This window comes from Euphorbia lathyris, chromosome 1 (assembly GCF_963576675.1).
Source record: "Euphorbia lathyris chromosome 1, ddEupLath1.1, whole genome shotgun sequence".
Lineage (NCBI taxonomy): Eukaryota > Viridiplantae > Streptophyta > Magnoliopsida > Malpighiales > Euphorbiaceae > Euphorbia > Euphorbia lathyris.
In genome coordinates this window covers 83,214,243-83,229,727 of record NC_088910.1, presented here as the reverse complement: position 1 = coordinate 83,229,727, position 15,485 = coordinate 83,214,243, and the positions used below count along the sequence as shown (strand labels likewise).

The following is a 15,485-nucleotide window of genomic DNA, read 5'->3' as shown; positions in this document are numbered from 1 at the left end:
GGCAAACCTAGCTTAGGAACATTTCTACAAACAATGTGAGTTACGGTATGAATGTAATCTTTTGATATTTTTTTCCAAATTTGGGAGATTAGCCTAACAAGACATTTGTTGAAGAGAACAAGTTAATTACCACCATTCAAACCATGCAATCTAACCTCAATTCAGGTTGGATTTTTTTTTATTGTCTTCATTTTCATAACAGTCTCATAAATATAGAATGCAATATCTTCTCCTCTCACCCTAGTCAATTATTTTTTATTTTATGTTTCATTTTCTTGATAGTGAACAATGATCGAAAGTTTGAAACCTTAATTGAGTTTTTCTCTGTTTTGGTTTTTCTGTTTATATGCAAAAAAAAATGAAGAATGATTATATATCCCGGGTTTTCGACTAGTTTATATATATAAAAGAAACAAGGTACAAGTGAAAGCGAAATGAGGAAAAACAAAAGAGTAAATTTGGGCACCTAACTCTTACAAGAGACAGAGTAAATTAATTAAGTAGAATTAGATGAAGAAAAAAGAGCTTGAATCTCTTAAATCAATAAAGGCCAAAATTTACAGTACATATTATAAATGGTATGTACAGATTAATTAAATATTTTGGCTGCTCTCAGTCACATCTCAATTAATGAATGTATCTATCTATCTATCCCTTTATATAAACAAATCCATTCATTCCTCCATATATATCATGCCATGCTTATTATCTTCTTTCTTTCTTCTCCTTAACATTGTTGTTATCTTGTATTGCTAATTTGTCATCTTAAATCTTGCATAAAGGAAGGAGAGTTGTGGTGCAGCCAAGGATGACTTCTGGCTCTATTCAGTTCATGATACTTAGATCGGGCAAGTCATCTCTGGCTAGGCAACAACCTCCTTCTTTCATGTTAGATTTATGATGATCATAACGAAGGAAGGGTTCAAGAAATTATTATCAACATATATGCCATTACATCTTTACTTTACTTTACTTTCCATACCAATTCCTTTTTCCCAAAGTAACTAAATATTAAAGCTTTAAACATATCAAATTTTATATGCCAACTACTAAGTTATTACATTTAGTCCAAAATCAAATAAAGCACAAGCAATCTTCTGTGTATTCAAATAAAGCACCAAAATCAAAAACCACAGAACTGTAAATATATTAAAAAAAACACATTAGGGAACAGAATTATAAAGATCTAAGACCTCAAGGTAGAACACTAAAATCATAATACAAGCTTCCAGGTCTGTGAACACACATGTCCCAAAAGAAAATGATGATACTAACTAAGAAATCATGCTTCATATTTACTAAATCTTGTGTAATAGCATCATCTTATTCAAATTACTTCATAGTCAAATATACTCTAAACCCTAAATCAGATTAATGGGGGAAATATCAAATTGAGGATGAAAACCCTAAACCTGTTAAGAATTAAATCGAATCGAAGTTAATAACTCACCTGTGAAGAACATCCAAAGCTTTCTAGCACACGCAGCTTCTTCCCTCTAACAGACAACCAGCTTCTTCCCTCTAACAAACAACAGGACCAAGAAAAACAAAAGAAACTAGAGCTGTAATTAACAAATAATGATAATAACGATTTGAGAAACAATGGGAGTGGAGAGAGAGAAGGGTAAGGGAAAGAGATCAAATCAAGGAAAGGAGAGAGTAGGTACCTGTTTCAGAGCAAGCATGGGTGAAAAAAATAGAGTCCGTAAGAAGGGGGAAAATGGAGAGTCTATAAGAGGGGGGAAATGGAGAGTCTGTAAAAGGGAGAACTGGAGAGTCGACTTGAGAGAAGGAGGAAAGGGGGGAAAAATTCCCGCTAATTAATATCAATTATTTTTTATTAAAATAATTATTTTTTAATTAATTTATACCCCAACGGAATTTCATTGGTGTTTAAAATATTGGCTGCTATCATCACCAGCGGATTTCAATTCGATGCTATTCTGTTGATGAAATTATAAATTACCAACCATATTTAATTTCGCTGCTGTTCCGCTAGTAATCACCAGCGGGTTTTGGTGCCGCTGCTATTCCGTTGGGATCAGAAGCGGAATTCATTCTGCTGGTAAATTCCGCTGGTAAAACGCGTTTTTCTTGTAGTGATTGTTGGAAATTGGTGCATGTATGTTTTTATGTGCATAATAAATGAAGCATTTAATATCAAGAAGACGGAGGATTATGCTTTGAACTTAGTCAATAAGTTAAAAGGTTACCTTAATCTCTACAACACATTAATTGAAGATGGAGATTACAAAGCATCACATTCTATTTATAGGGTTCTTTGTTTCCTATAAATAGAGACTCCATATTTCTGGAGAATGAAGAGAGAAGAGTTGTAAAAGGCTGAGAGTGTTTGCTTAGAAGTATTGCAGGAATTCTCACTCTGCACATCTATGTAAATTGTGTGTGTGATCAAAACTGAGTAGGGTGTACTTGGGTTTTGGGTAGTGAGTGAGTGATTGAGTGTTGTAATACTTGTACTACATTCTTCTATAGTGCAAAGAGCTTCTTGCAGTAGCTCCAAGGATTAGCCATTGTTGTATGGCGAACCTTGTAAAAATTCTTGTGTTCTTTCTTGTTTGTTTATTTCTATATTCTGTGTTTTATTTTCGCGTTTTGCCATTGTGTCCTAGAAGAGGAATTTGGTATTGTGATCGTTTTTTTTAATTCCTAACACATATGACGTATCCCTATATTACACAAACATCAAAATCAACCTAGTTAAACAGTTATATCAAGAGACGATAAATGAAAGAGATATGACGACCCAATTAAATAATTTTCATTTGAAATAAATAAAAATTTTATTAATAAATTTTAAGAATTGAAGATAGAAGTGAACATATGAAGATGCTACAGTTTAACTTATAAGTTCATATAAAACCGAAAATCAAAATTTTAGTTAGAGTTAATAATCGAAACGATTACACCTAGTAACCTATACTAAAAAGAATGCAAATATACATATTTTAGTCATTTTGAAAAAAAACAAATAAAAAAGAAAACATAGATAATTAGCTAGATGTGTAAAACAACGTAATTGAAAACAAAATAACTATTACATATGAAGAAAAACAAATCGAATAATTAACTTTGGAAACATAACGATTTTCTATAATTTTCGACACCTTTGCTTTTCCCGATTTCAGTTGTCAATGTCTTCTATGTCCATCGGATTTCAATTGGAGATGTCAAAGTCTAGATTCTCTAAATTCTTGAAGGAAATGGTGTTAATACAATTTATCAATGGAAACCTCTTCTAAATAAATCAGAATCTCTTAATGAATTAAGAACAAAATTATAAGACTATATTATTTGAAGTAAGAATAAAATTAGTAGATTATATTATAAAAGTATAAAGAACAAAATTAATACATAATCAAAATTAAAGGTCGATAAGTACTTTGATTTTCGGTGACCAATGAAATACTATTTATCATGCTTTATATATATATTTATTTATTTATTTTATAATTTTATTCGTTTTGTATTTTTTATCTTTCTATAATTTTATTTATTACTTTAGTAATTGATATAGGTTTAAAGTATTATTTGGCTCATGACCTATCCAAAATTGTGTTATTTGGTTTCTGATCTATTATTTGGTCACATTTGGCCCTTGACCTATCCCATTTAGTGAAATTTCACCCAATTTGTATCAATACTTAACGGAATCGTTATCTCATTGATAAGTAACGATATTTTGACACTTAAACTTGAAACATGATATTTCTTTAAAAAAAATTCCACATTATGTGGAAATAATTAATTAGATTAAAAAAAAACAAAAAACAAATCTTAAACTAAATCTATTAAGTTCAAGTGTCAAAATATCGTTACTTATCAATGAGATAATGATTCGGTTAAGTTTGAATCAAAATTTGGATGAAAGTTCACCAATTTGGGATAGATCATGGGCTAAATGTGACCAATAATAGGTCATGGGCCAAATGACAAAATTTTGGATGGATGAGGGGCCAAATAGTGCTTTAAGCCATTGATATATTAACATAGTACGGTACATCTCATTAACTTATTTTCTAACTAAAGTGTCGTTTGATAAAACTGAAAATTAAGTGTTGATGAATTTTAAATGTTGAATATTATAAGTGCTGAAATTATTAAATGATATAAATGTTTAATAAATATTAAAAATAAGTGCTAAATATTGTAAAATATTAGTTCATAATCTTTAACTTAAAATTTTAAATTAAATATTTTGACTCAACAAAATAAGTGATATATAATTTAATTAAATAATTTAAGTGGTTAATAAAAAACATTATCAAACATAACTAAATAAGTGTTTCAAAAGGCATTTGGCTGAGTCTGGAGCCTGTAGTAGATGCAGTGGTCATGTGGAAACCTTGTGCCATGCTTTGAAGGATTGCCCTAAGAGTAAGAAGATTTGGGAGGGGATTCTCCCTCGCCACACCCTGCCCTCTTTTATGGCTCATGCGGATGCTGACTAGTTCTCTGATGGAGCCAATGGGAAGTTGTTGGCTAATATGGAGTACGGTGACATTTTCTTCGCCATTATCTGTCACCAAATCTGGAAATGGAGGAACGAAGAGTTATTTTCTGAGAAGACTGTCCTTATTCCTGATTTACTTGGTTACTTCTCGGAAAAACTCTCTGTTATTACAAAGAGCTTTGAAGGGGAGCCCCTGGTTAGACCTGTCCCGGATAAAGTGGTCCAGTTAGTTGGTTGGATTAAGCCTAGAGAAGGGTTTGTGAAGTTGAACTCGGATGGCTCTTGCCTTAGCAATGGAAGAATTGCTGCTGGGGGAGTTCTTCGGGATGCTGGTGGCGCTTGGCTGGCTGGGTTCATCCATAACTTGGGGACGGGCTCTTCCTTTTCTGCGGAGCTCTGGGGAATCCTGTCGGGAGTTAAATTGGCCATTCGCATGGGTGTTAAAAGGCTTTTGGTGGATTCTGATAATTTGGAGGCGATCAACAGGATTTCTGATTGCCAGGCTGTTGGTCTGAAGAACCAGAATCTTATCAAGGCTATTTTGAGGCTTCGTCCTGCCTTTGATGTTCTTAGCTTCTCCCATATCTTTAGGGAGCAAAACCGCGTGACGGATCGCTTGGCAGTTGCTGGGCATGGAGGGATTTTAGGTGTTTCTACCCTTTCTGTTCCCCCTCCTTTCTGTTACCCATCCTTCTCGAGAATAGGGTTGGGGGTCAGCCATCCTAGACTGATCCCGGATTAGGTTTTTGTTTTGTTTGTTTTCTTTTCCTTCCTACTAAAAAAACTAAATAAGTGTTTAATGTATTAATTTAAGTAATTTTTGTCGAACGAATCCTTTAAAAAAAAAAAAAAAAACTCGTCCAAAGAGTCTTTAAAACATTTCTCTCTTCTTTATTATATATATATATATATAACATTTCTTTCTTCTGTTATTATACGTGGTCTGCTTCGGCTATCACAAAAGGTTATTTTTTTGTGATTTTCTGAAAAACAAATTAATAGCACACGACATCGTTTCAGTAGCACCTAATATGTAACCAGAGTTCTGCAGAAAAGGTAGCTGCAGGAAGAGCTTGCCTTTGACCGGGGACGAATTGGGATTATGGCGGCCAACGGAGATTGGTCTGAAATTCAGCTCAGTTTCTCTTCAAAAATGATTACTGAATCTAGTATCAGTCATTTCCTAAAAAAACAATATCCAACGTCAGCGGCTCAGGCACACTCTCAGTCTGAATCGAAGTGGCAATGGGAGAACGCCGTTGCCGGCGCTGCAGCTGGTTTTGCCACCGTCGCTGCCACCCACCCTCTCGATGTTGTCCGAACTAGGTTTCAAGGTCGTCTTTATCTTCCACATATGCAGCATTCTCACCCATATAAGCTGTATTTATATAATTCTTTTTTTACACATACAATTTCCCTTTTCAACTTCATTTTATGTGAGTGATTCTATAGTTAACGATGGCCGAGTTTCCAATCTTCCAACCTACAAGAATACTGCCCACGCAATTATGGCCATTGGTCGCTGCGAGGTATGTCTTCCAAAATTTATTGCTTTCGTCCTTTATGTTTTATAATATGACTTTTTTCAATTGATTTTCTACGGTTAGTTTGCATATTTAGTGTTTCTTAGTTGAAGAAAATTATGTGGGCATATAAAAACTGATTATTTAGAAGAAGAGAAGCTTGTTCCGTTCCATTATTATTTTCCATACAGCTTCTACATAGAACCTTCCTGTGAAGTGTGAACCTACTAGGAAGTTGAGGAATTATTAAGATGCAAATCGAGAGCTATAAAGTAATAAGAAATTGTTTCTTAATATATATCCTTCAAATTCTTCTTTTGACCAATTTCCTCTTGTTTACTCGAAGTATCAATCAAGTTGAGTTAGTATGTATCTTACTGTTGCCAATGTAATTATAACATAAGCTCTTGTTTGAGATAGTTGGAAACCTCCTTCATGCTAAGTTTGGTTCACTTAAACCTTCTTCCATGAAATCATAGTACAATTGATCTCTTTGTTATGGTTGAACTATGTAATGGGACTGTGACTAGAAAATCAAAGATAAATAGAAGAGGTGCTTGCTTTATTGTTCTATGACAAGGGCATTCTTCTTAAAAAAAAGTAGGACATATAAGTAACTATGAAAATGTAAATTATAAATTGGAAGATCAGAAAATGTTACATCTTAATTTTATGAGAAAGTTATATAATTAATGAGAAAAGTTGATCAGTGATGATCAATGAACCGAGGACTGATTTATGATTTTATTTATAGCTCAGTATCTATATGATAAATCTGTATCCTATGTATATTATTTATAGAGAACATCTCATATTTTATGACAACCAATTTAAGGATGCAAACAAGCATCAAAACCAAGGGAAAATTGTCTCCAGAAGCACAATGAAGCACGGGAGATTCCAGTATGCAATTGCCATTGGATTATGTATATATATATACCACAAAGTAGTTGACCAAGGTTATATTCCTAAAGCCGCTGGACAGTGGACTGCATATAGGGCAGTTTGAAGTCTAAAGCTAAACTGTCATAATTCTTGCTATGGATTGCTCATTTCTTCATCATTATTTATTGTAGTATCATATACAAATGACATGCCTACTTTAGCAATCTGATTATCTCAAAACATTTTGAGCTTACAAATCTAGAGTGAAGTTACTTGTCAATATTGGACTGGTCTTACAGCAATCTACATACAAGTATATATTTTGTATCTTATAATTTGATATTTGAGATTTGAGCAGTCAGCAGTTTATTTCGATATTATTGCATAGTATCATGTCTTCCCGTTCTGATGGTTGTTGTCGGAAAACTATGCTATGTGGAGTCTGTAATGAAACTGCGCCATTTGTATGTTTTAGACATATGGTGCTTAGCAAATCAAATGTTTTCTTTATTGATTAAATATGAGACATGCTATCTTAAAACAGATTTAGACTGCATTTTTCATTGATCTTTTGTATTTGGTTAGCATGTTCCTATTTGAGTTTTCTGCATGTTTGCTTGAAACATTTCCAATTTTGAGTAGAAGAGAATATAGAGGATTGAAAGTTGAAACTCTGTTTCAAGAAAATGGTTTTGCAGTGAGATCCCTTGGGTGCAATTTCTTTCTATTTTTGGTCAAACCACGAGGTAATCCTGGAGGGTCCGAACCATCTAGGCGGCACCTTTAAGCCATGTCCACATCCAGACTAATCCCTTGGGTGCAATAGATAAAGCTAATTTTCACCCTTATTATTGGGAGGGTGTCGCTAATTTGTAGTGGATAGAGCTTCCACACCTGTCTAATCCCTGTTAGTACACGCTTGACAGAATGTTGTCAACAACCTGATGCTTTTCGTTGCAGGGTTTCAAAGGGCTTTATGCAGGATTCCTTCCTTCAGTGCTTGGCTCAACAGTTTCATGGAGTTTATATTTTTTCTTGTAAGTCTCAATTTTGATAGACTTACTGATTGAGCTAGGAATTATGATGAATTGTTTTGTTGTCAGTTTTTAACTTATTTGGGCTGTGTGCTTGTCTGGTTTTAAAATGGTTTTGGAGATTGCCATTGCTATATTTATTTTATTTTTCAATTGGAATTGGATGTGGTTTTTTTTTTTTTTTTCAAACAGAGTTATTGCAATGAACCAGAAATTCAAGGCCTGGTAAAGCGATTTCAGCCTTAGCACCAATTCAATATAAAGTGAAACTCGTCATAAATTTCATTCAACACAAGACCTAGAAACTCTGTTATAGAAATGCTAAAATTCTACAACCTACACAGATTTCATGTTAACATTGTGTTGTTTTCTGGTATATTTGACACCACAATACATATTTTCTGGTTGCATTCCAGTTTTTTTTTTTTTTTTTTCTTATGCAGTAGGAATTGTTTCTTCTGATTAGTTTATCAGCATCATATTAAGATGTTTCCCTTTTTTATTAGTCTGGTTCTTACTGAGTGCCCATGCTTTCCAAATTATTGGCCTAACTGCCTCTGATGTAACCATTTCTTTATTCATAGTAGTCTAGGAGGTTCATTTGGTCAATTGCAGGCAAAGAGTCTGATCCACATCCTTTATTGTACTGTCAGTCCATTATGAATTATTAAGGGTTTTTTTTTTTTGTTATTCTTTTAGTTATGGAAGAGCTAAAAAGAGGTATTCCCAGAACATGGATGCGAAGTTGAGCCCTGGTCTTCATCTTCTGTCTGCTGCAGAAGCTGGAGCATTAGTAAGTGTTTGAATCTTCAATAACATGAATTAGCAAGAGTATTAATACTTTGCCCTTCACACCAGCATAAAAATGTATATTACTGAAGATAGTGCAAAAGAAAATCAGTGTGGAGATAGTTCAGGAATAATTTAGGAACACATGGAACCTGTAAGTGTTGACACAGAGTTGATCGGAAATTAAACCTGCATATATTTAGGTGTAAAATGTACCCAAAATTCAAAGAACAAAAGGCTAATGCTAACCGGTATCCCTCTCTTCAATCACTTCCTTTATAAAGAACTAGAGAAAAAATTGACATCTAATCTACAGTGATGAAAAGTTGTAATGGAGAAGTCTTGGGCCGGCACCATTGAAGCATTAATGCTTCTGTTCTCTCATGGATTTAATGGACTTGTGAGATTCACCCATTAAGATATTCCCCTTGGTCGAACTGAGATAGTTGTATTCAACTTCTGCTTATTAAATATCAAATCATGTCTTCTTTATTCCTTTTTTTTTATGATTATCAAGCAATAGCGTTGCGCCAACCAATTATTGCTACCTTTTTCAGGTTTGCCTATGTACAAATCCTATTTGGCTTGTAAAAACAAGGTTGCAGCTTCAGACTCCTCTGCATCGAACTCAACCATATGCTGGGCTTTATGGTTTGCTCTGCATCTTATAACTTGCTATTAATGTGCTCTCTGAGATATCCTTTTCGTAGTGAGTCATATCAACTTTGTTTCAAAATATTATTAGTTATCAAGTTTCATTTTATGTCATATTCCTAAAAATAGTTTGTTTTGATGATCTTTTGATATGTAGTGCACCGGGCCTCTCTTTAGATTCATTTTGTTTAAATTGGTTCATACACCTGTAGTCTTATTTTATAAGGTTTGTTTGGAAGGATGGATAGGAAGAGGGATCTATATTTTGCCAAAAAAGCAATGTTTAAGTTACTAAATAGGAGGGATACGTGTGTAGTAGACTAACACCAAGGCCAAGCTCATTCCTTTCCTCCTCTCTAGCCAAATATGGCCTAAATATGTTCAGATATTTAAATGATATTTTAGACCCAATGACATGATTGACTGCATTAACTCATCAATTAGCATTCTTGTGGATGAAAGAATGTGTATATTGTTGTGCTCTTACAACTAGTTAATTTAGGACACCTATTGTATTGGTATACCATGAATTTCAATCATGCTTCATCTTCTTTCGATATTTTCTGATTTCATCTCCACAGAAATCTTTGTCAAAGGTGCTTATATTTGTACTTCCGATATCATTAATTTAATCTGATGTTTAATAAAATTTCAGATGCCTTAAGAACCATAATGAGAGAGGAAGGATGGAGTGCACTTTATAAAGGTCTCGTTCCTAGTCTTTTTCTGGTTAGTTACTGAAATTTCTCTTCACATTTTTGCTTGTTTATCTTGTCTTCGTTACTTTATATTGTAAATTAATACATGTAGCTAGTGTCCGAGATTAATATAAGATATATGATTGGACCTTAACTATTAGCTTGAGCTTCTAGTTCAAATGGTTCCATGACATGGTATCAGAGCCAGTTTGACCAAATGGTCGAGGGTTCGAGTCCTGACACCCTCATCAATTAACTAAAATAATTTTCTCTTTCAGTCATGAAAAAATGAGGGCGAGCCTTGGCGCAACGGTAAACGTCGTTGTCGTGTGACCAAGAGGTCACGGGTTCGATTCTTAGGAGCGGCCTCTTGCCAAATAAATTGGCAGGGGAAGGCTTGCCCCCAGTACACCCTTGTGGTGGGACCCCTCCCCGGACCCTCGCTCAGCGGGGACGCGTAGTGCACCGGGCCGCTCTTTATCAGTCATGAAAATATCACTTTCTCAGCGTGGGAGTGTTCTGATTCTGGATAGTCATAACTATGTTTATTGTTGAAAATTACCTAAGCTTTTTTACTTCAATTGCTTGCTTGAAAGTGTTCAACAGCCTCTTATCCGTCTTTATGATTTACCATATTTATCTGGGTTATACTTAAAAGGTAATTAGTGAGGCAAATAAGCAACTCAAAATTATTTACCAAAGAAGAAAATGTTTGAACTTTGTTATTGATGTATGATGCTAATACAATTGAATGCAAATGGCCCAAGCAAAAATGCATGCGAACGTGGACGCACATATATTAAATTAACACAGACTCGGATAAGATAGATTTATAAGTTCATGTATTTTATTGGTGGCAACTATGGAGATTATCATAAAAAGTGAATTCAGAGAAGTACCAGTAACGTGCATGGACTTTTTGAATATACATTAACTTATCTCGGTGCTTCTTTCTTTAATCATTTTTTGATGAATTTGTACTTCTGTTGCTTCAGCAGGTTTCTCATGGTGCTATTCAGTTTACTGCATATGAAGAACTTCGAAAAGTTGTTGTTGACTATAGATCAAAACAAAAGAATTATGGAAGTTCTGATATTCATGTATTGGTAGGTATTTCTCTTGATATTCATTTGAATTTTAGGAGTTCTTCAGAATAGTATAAAGAAGTGTGTGATCATTGAATAGGTCTTTTTATGGGTTGTTTTGGTAGCCTAGGGAATTGTTTTTGCTTACAGGCTGGCCACTCTTGGTTGAGTCTGTTGAAGTTCCCCTCTCCTGTTGATGGAGACAACATCATTCATCTGATGTAATGTTGATATTAGAGTGTTTGCCCCTAATTGAGACGTGCTTTTCATGAATCGTGCTTGAGCAGCCAACACATATATTTGGAGGAGAGAGAATCTTGAGAAATACTAAATGGAAGCAAAATAATTGTTGAGATGCTTCGTAGCCTAGGACATACATGACTGGAAGTTCAATTTTACTGAAAGTTAACTTCAGTGCAATGCTAGTTTGCAGAAGTTGTGTTCATATGATGATTGACCAGGGTATTACTGATTATAAACGAAAGGATCGATTTTTGTCTGATACTTGATGCTATATCATCTTCATCCTAATATTACGGCTTCTTTTGTTAAACTTGCTAAATTTACTCTCTTTTTAGTGTTTTTTTTTTCCTGTTGTATAATGTAAAAGCAAAAAAAGGACTTAATTTAGCGTGTTAACCAATTGAAGTACATATTTATGTTTTTTTTTTCATGAACTAATTAGTGATATGCAAGTTTGTTGTCATTGTCCATACAAGTAAGTCTACTTAAATGAAGGGTAAAGAAAACCGTGAATTAGGAGGTGTTTTCTTTATATATTATTTTCTTTCACAGTTCTAAATAAAAATAATACAAGCATTGGAGTTTTAGCCTCAATTCCTTCTTGAGAAGAACAAATTCTTTCTCTTTTCTTTCGCATATACAACTTTCACTATTAACTACCATTTCCCTGTGCAGAATTCATTTGATTATGCTGTACTTGGAGGTTCTTCGAAAGTTGCTGCCATGATTGTGACATACCCTTTTCAGGTTTCATTCTTGTTGATGGTTAATATGGAGCATTGGTTGTCAATTTTCATTAAGGTGTTAAATCTAATGCATTGGGTTGACCCCTTTTTTTCTTTCGTTCCTCAGGTTATTCGTGCTCGGTTGCAGGTATGACTATTAAATCTAATTCTGTCCCCTTCCCACAACTTTCTGTCCCTTAAAACTCTACCTATAGTATTTGGATTTGAGAAGTCCCTAGCGTTTCTTTTGGGTTCTCCTGTTAGGGACAAATCCTATGCTCTTCCCCTGTTTTCAAGAATTGGAATTTTTGAAAGCAAACCAAGCTTTTCTAATCTTCCCCTGTTTTCAAGAATTGGAATTTTTGAAAGCAAACCAAGCTTTTCTAATGCATGCAGTGTTGCAAGACAACTATATTGAACTCAACACTGATGCATCCACATTTTCGGAAGAGTGATTACATTGTTCCTTTGAGTTTTAGTAGAACATGCTAATTGTCTTCTTTCTTATGAATGACCTTAATATAGGTTTGACTTTTGCAGCAACGACCTAGTATGGATGGAGTTCCAAAATATATGGATAGCTGGCATGTCGTGAAGGAAACTGTCAGGTCAGAATAAACTTTTTTTGGCCACTGATAAATATACTCGTAATCCCACTTCACCTCTGGGTTTCATTCATAGGAGGAGTTAGGTTTTATTGAGTTGAAAGGCCCTAACTTCTCTGTGGCAGTAAATTCAGCACTAAATATGGCTATCATGTTCTGGCTAAAAAGACATTGAACTGTATGACACATGGCACTTTCTCAAGTTTTTTTTTTTTTTTTGGTAGAAAAACAATAAAAGAACAAAAACGAACAGACAAGATAAAGAAAAAAGAAACTAAGAGGCAAGAAGCCTCTAACAGGGCCTGCCTGCAAGATCTTCATGAAGAAGAGGAGAAATCAAAGTAGGAGCTGCCTGTAAAACTGAAATGCCAGGCACAAGACTGAGGGCTGAATGGGCAAGGAAATCCGCACACTTATTGCACTCCCTGTAAATGTGGCACACCACAACTTTCTCGAAACAAGACATAAGAGACTTGATACCACGAATTAAAGCACGAGCCAGGTGGTGCAAAGGCGTACTCGAGTTAACAAGATTAACCGCCGAAAGACTATCAGATTCCACAATCAACGGACTGCAATTAGAGTCAAGCGCTAAACTCAGACTGGTATGGATACCCCACAGCTCCGCTGTCAAAATATCACCCTGACCCACATTTTGAGTAAACCCCGAATCCATTCCCCTGAACTGTCCCGAATCACGCCTCCTGAGGCAATGTTTCCTGTCGAAACAGCAGACGTTCCATCCACATTAAGCTTAAACCAGCCCCTCTCCGGTTTCTTCCACTGAGTATAAATCGTCCGCCTAATGCCCGGCCAGTCAACCTTGGCCAGACATCCCAAGCCGCAACAGCTCCTTCCAAAGCCCTATGAATCGAGCCGATATGATCCCCCGGGATACCCACCCCATTACAAAAGACACCTAATTTCCGCCAAGCCCATAGTTTATGAACCATAACTGCAAACAAAATCTCCCAATCCCGAATCCCAAACTTCTTTGACATGCTTGATTCTGTATACTTTTTTTTTTTTTTGTATTTTTTTTAATTAAAGAGGCTGGAAGCCGTTACCAATGATCCCGGGGCAACCTAACGAGGTCAGCACCTCCCCAAAACCGAGAACAACGGGCCCAAATATTATTAAGAAGAAAATAATGTCACGAAAAGTAAAACAAAAGAATAGAAAAATAGAAAGAATGAACTGAATATAAAGTTAAGAATAAAACTCCAAGCAGAACCGATGTTGCGGAAAACCCGCAAAATCTGCAGAAATGAAAGATGAGATAAAAGGAGGAGATTGCGGCCAGATGGTTGGATCAGTAGCTAGTCGGCCAAAATTTGCCAAAGCAAAACTGTGAAAATGAATGTATGGTAAGTTGGATTCCTTCAATTTGGGGAGCTATAAAGTGGCTTTAGCAGCAGCAAGTACTGAATTAACTGAGACCTTTCAATCCCGAAGCATCAAGCAAAACTTAGAAAAACAGATTTACTAAGTACTGAAGCACATATGATGATTCCAATTCAAACTTAATTAAATTTGTCATGAATAGAAGAGTTGGAAATGCTGCTTGTAGCACATGAATTGCTAATGATGACCTTATTGTAATGTATTCGTGTTAAATTTTAGTGGTAAAATTGGTATTTTTTTTTATCTGCTTGCTTTCTGTTGACACTTTCAGGTTTGAAGGTTTTCGAGGTTTCTACAAGGGCATCATTCCAAACCTTTTAAAAAATGCTCCTGCTGCTTCAATAACGTTTATTGTGTATGAGAATGTCGTGAAGTCACTGAAATTGATGAGAAGCAACGACTAACTTCCTTTAAACATCACTTTTATTTATGATACTCTGCAGAGGAAAGGGGCAAGAGTTCAAATGTTGACGAGTCCCCGAGAATTATGTTACAAATATTGGGATATGCATTCCATCATTTTGTTTTAGACATTAGATGGCGGATTGCTTGTTGGTGCTCGGTCAATGGAGATGGAGAAAAAAATGAAGAAACAATTCATATTCATTAAGAAAAAGGGAGGATTTGCAAACTGCACCTTTCATGGTATACAATTTTGATGGGACTAATAAAGTATCTGCTAAGAAATGAATAACTGTTGAACAGCTCCTAACTGATTCGCCATGAGTCGGACAGCTAAAAGTGAAGGGGGCTTCATCACCAGCAAAGAAAAGTTGGATGTCAATTGACAAATCCTTACTACAGTCAGGTATTGCCTTGTTATTTGTTTTCCCATCTGATGCAAAGCCCCAATAGAGAACCTATTTGCATATGTTATACAATATTCTGAACTTTGGAGTCTGATCTTCATGTTGTACAATGGGAATGAAGAATAAGGAACACAATTGTTTCTTTTGCTGTGTATGAAATATGAAGTTTGCAGTATAATGTTGGTGTGTTGGTTAAAGAATGTGGAAATGTGAAAATAATAATCTCTAGTGGTTCTGCTCATATGCAAATTGAAGATTGTGATTGATTCTTCTTCTTGTGACCAAAAAAGGGTGCATGGTTTAAGCATTTTGTAAATCAAACGTGTTAAAATTTTACTAACATGTGTTTAGTTTATGGATGAGATATGTTGATTTATTGATGTGATATGTTAATGAATTGTTGAGATGTATTAAATATGATCTATCAAATTAAAATCCAATTTGAGAAGTTCCAAATCATAAAAGTACATCGAAATACATCATAAAACTCCTATTATAGGCGTGTGTTGTTGCTTAATTGCTTGATTTTTTTTATGCAAACTTTAATTCTAAAAGGA

At 34.9% G+C, this 15,485-nt stretch overlaps 1 protein-coding gene across 2 annotated transcripts; it reads left to right on the top strand.

Annotated features, from left to right (window-relative positions):
* The first annotated feature begins 5,425 nt into the window (after positions 1-5,425).
* On the top strand, positions 5,426-15,305 carry LOC136203928 (folate transporter 1, chloroplastic). 2 transcript variants are annotated; one of them, XM_065995151.1, is made up of 11 exons: positions 5,426-5,808; positions 5,927-6,003; positions 7,843-7,919; positions 8,616-8,709; positions 9,263-9,356; positions 10,015-10,088; positions 11,056-11,163; positions 12,061-12,132; positions 12,238-12,258; positions 12,651-12,718; positions 14,391-15,305. In XM_065995151.1, the coding sequence occupies exons 1-11, from the start codon at positions 5,577-5,579 to the stop codon at positions 14,521-14,523; spliced, it is 1,050 nt and encodes a 349-aa protein (XP_065851223.1). In that variant the 5' UTR covers positions 5,426-5,576; the 3' UTR covers positions 14,524-15,305. The 2 variants fall into 2 exon arrangements, with proteins under 2 accessions (XP_065851223.1, XP_065851220.1); XM_065995148.1 differs by having other exon boundaries at positions 11,053-11,163.
* Positions 15,306-15,485: the final 180 nt, after the last annotated feature.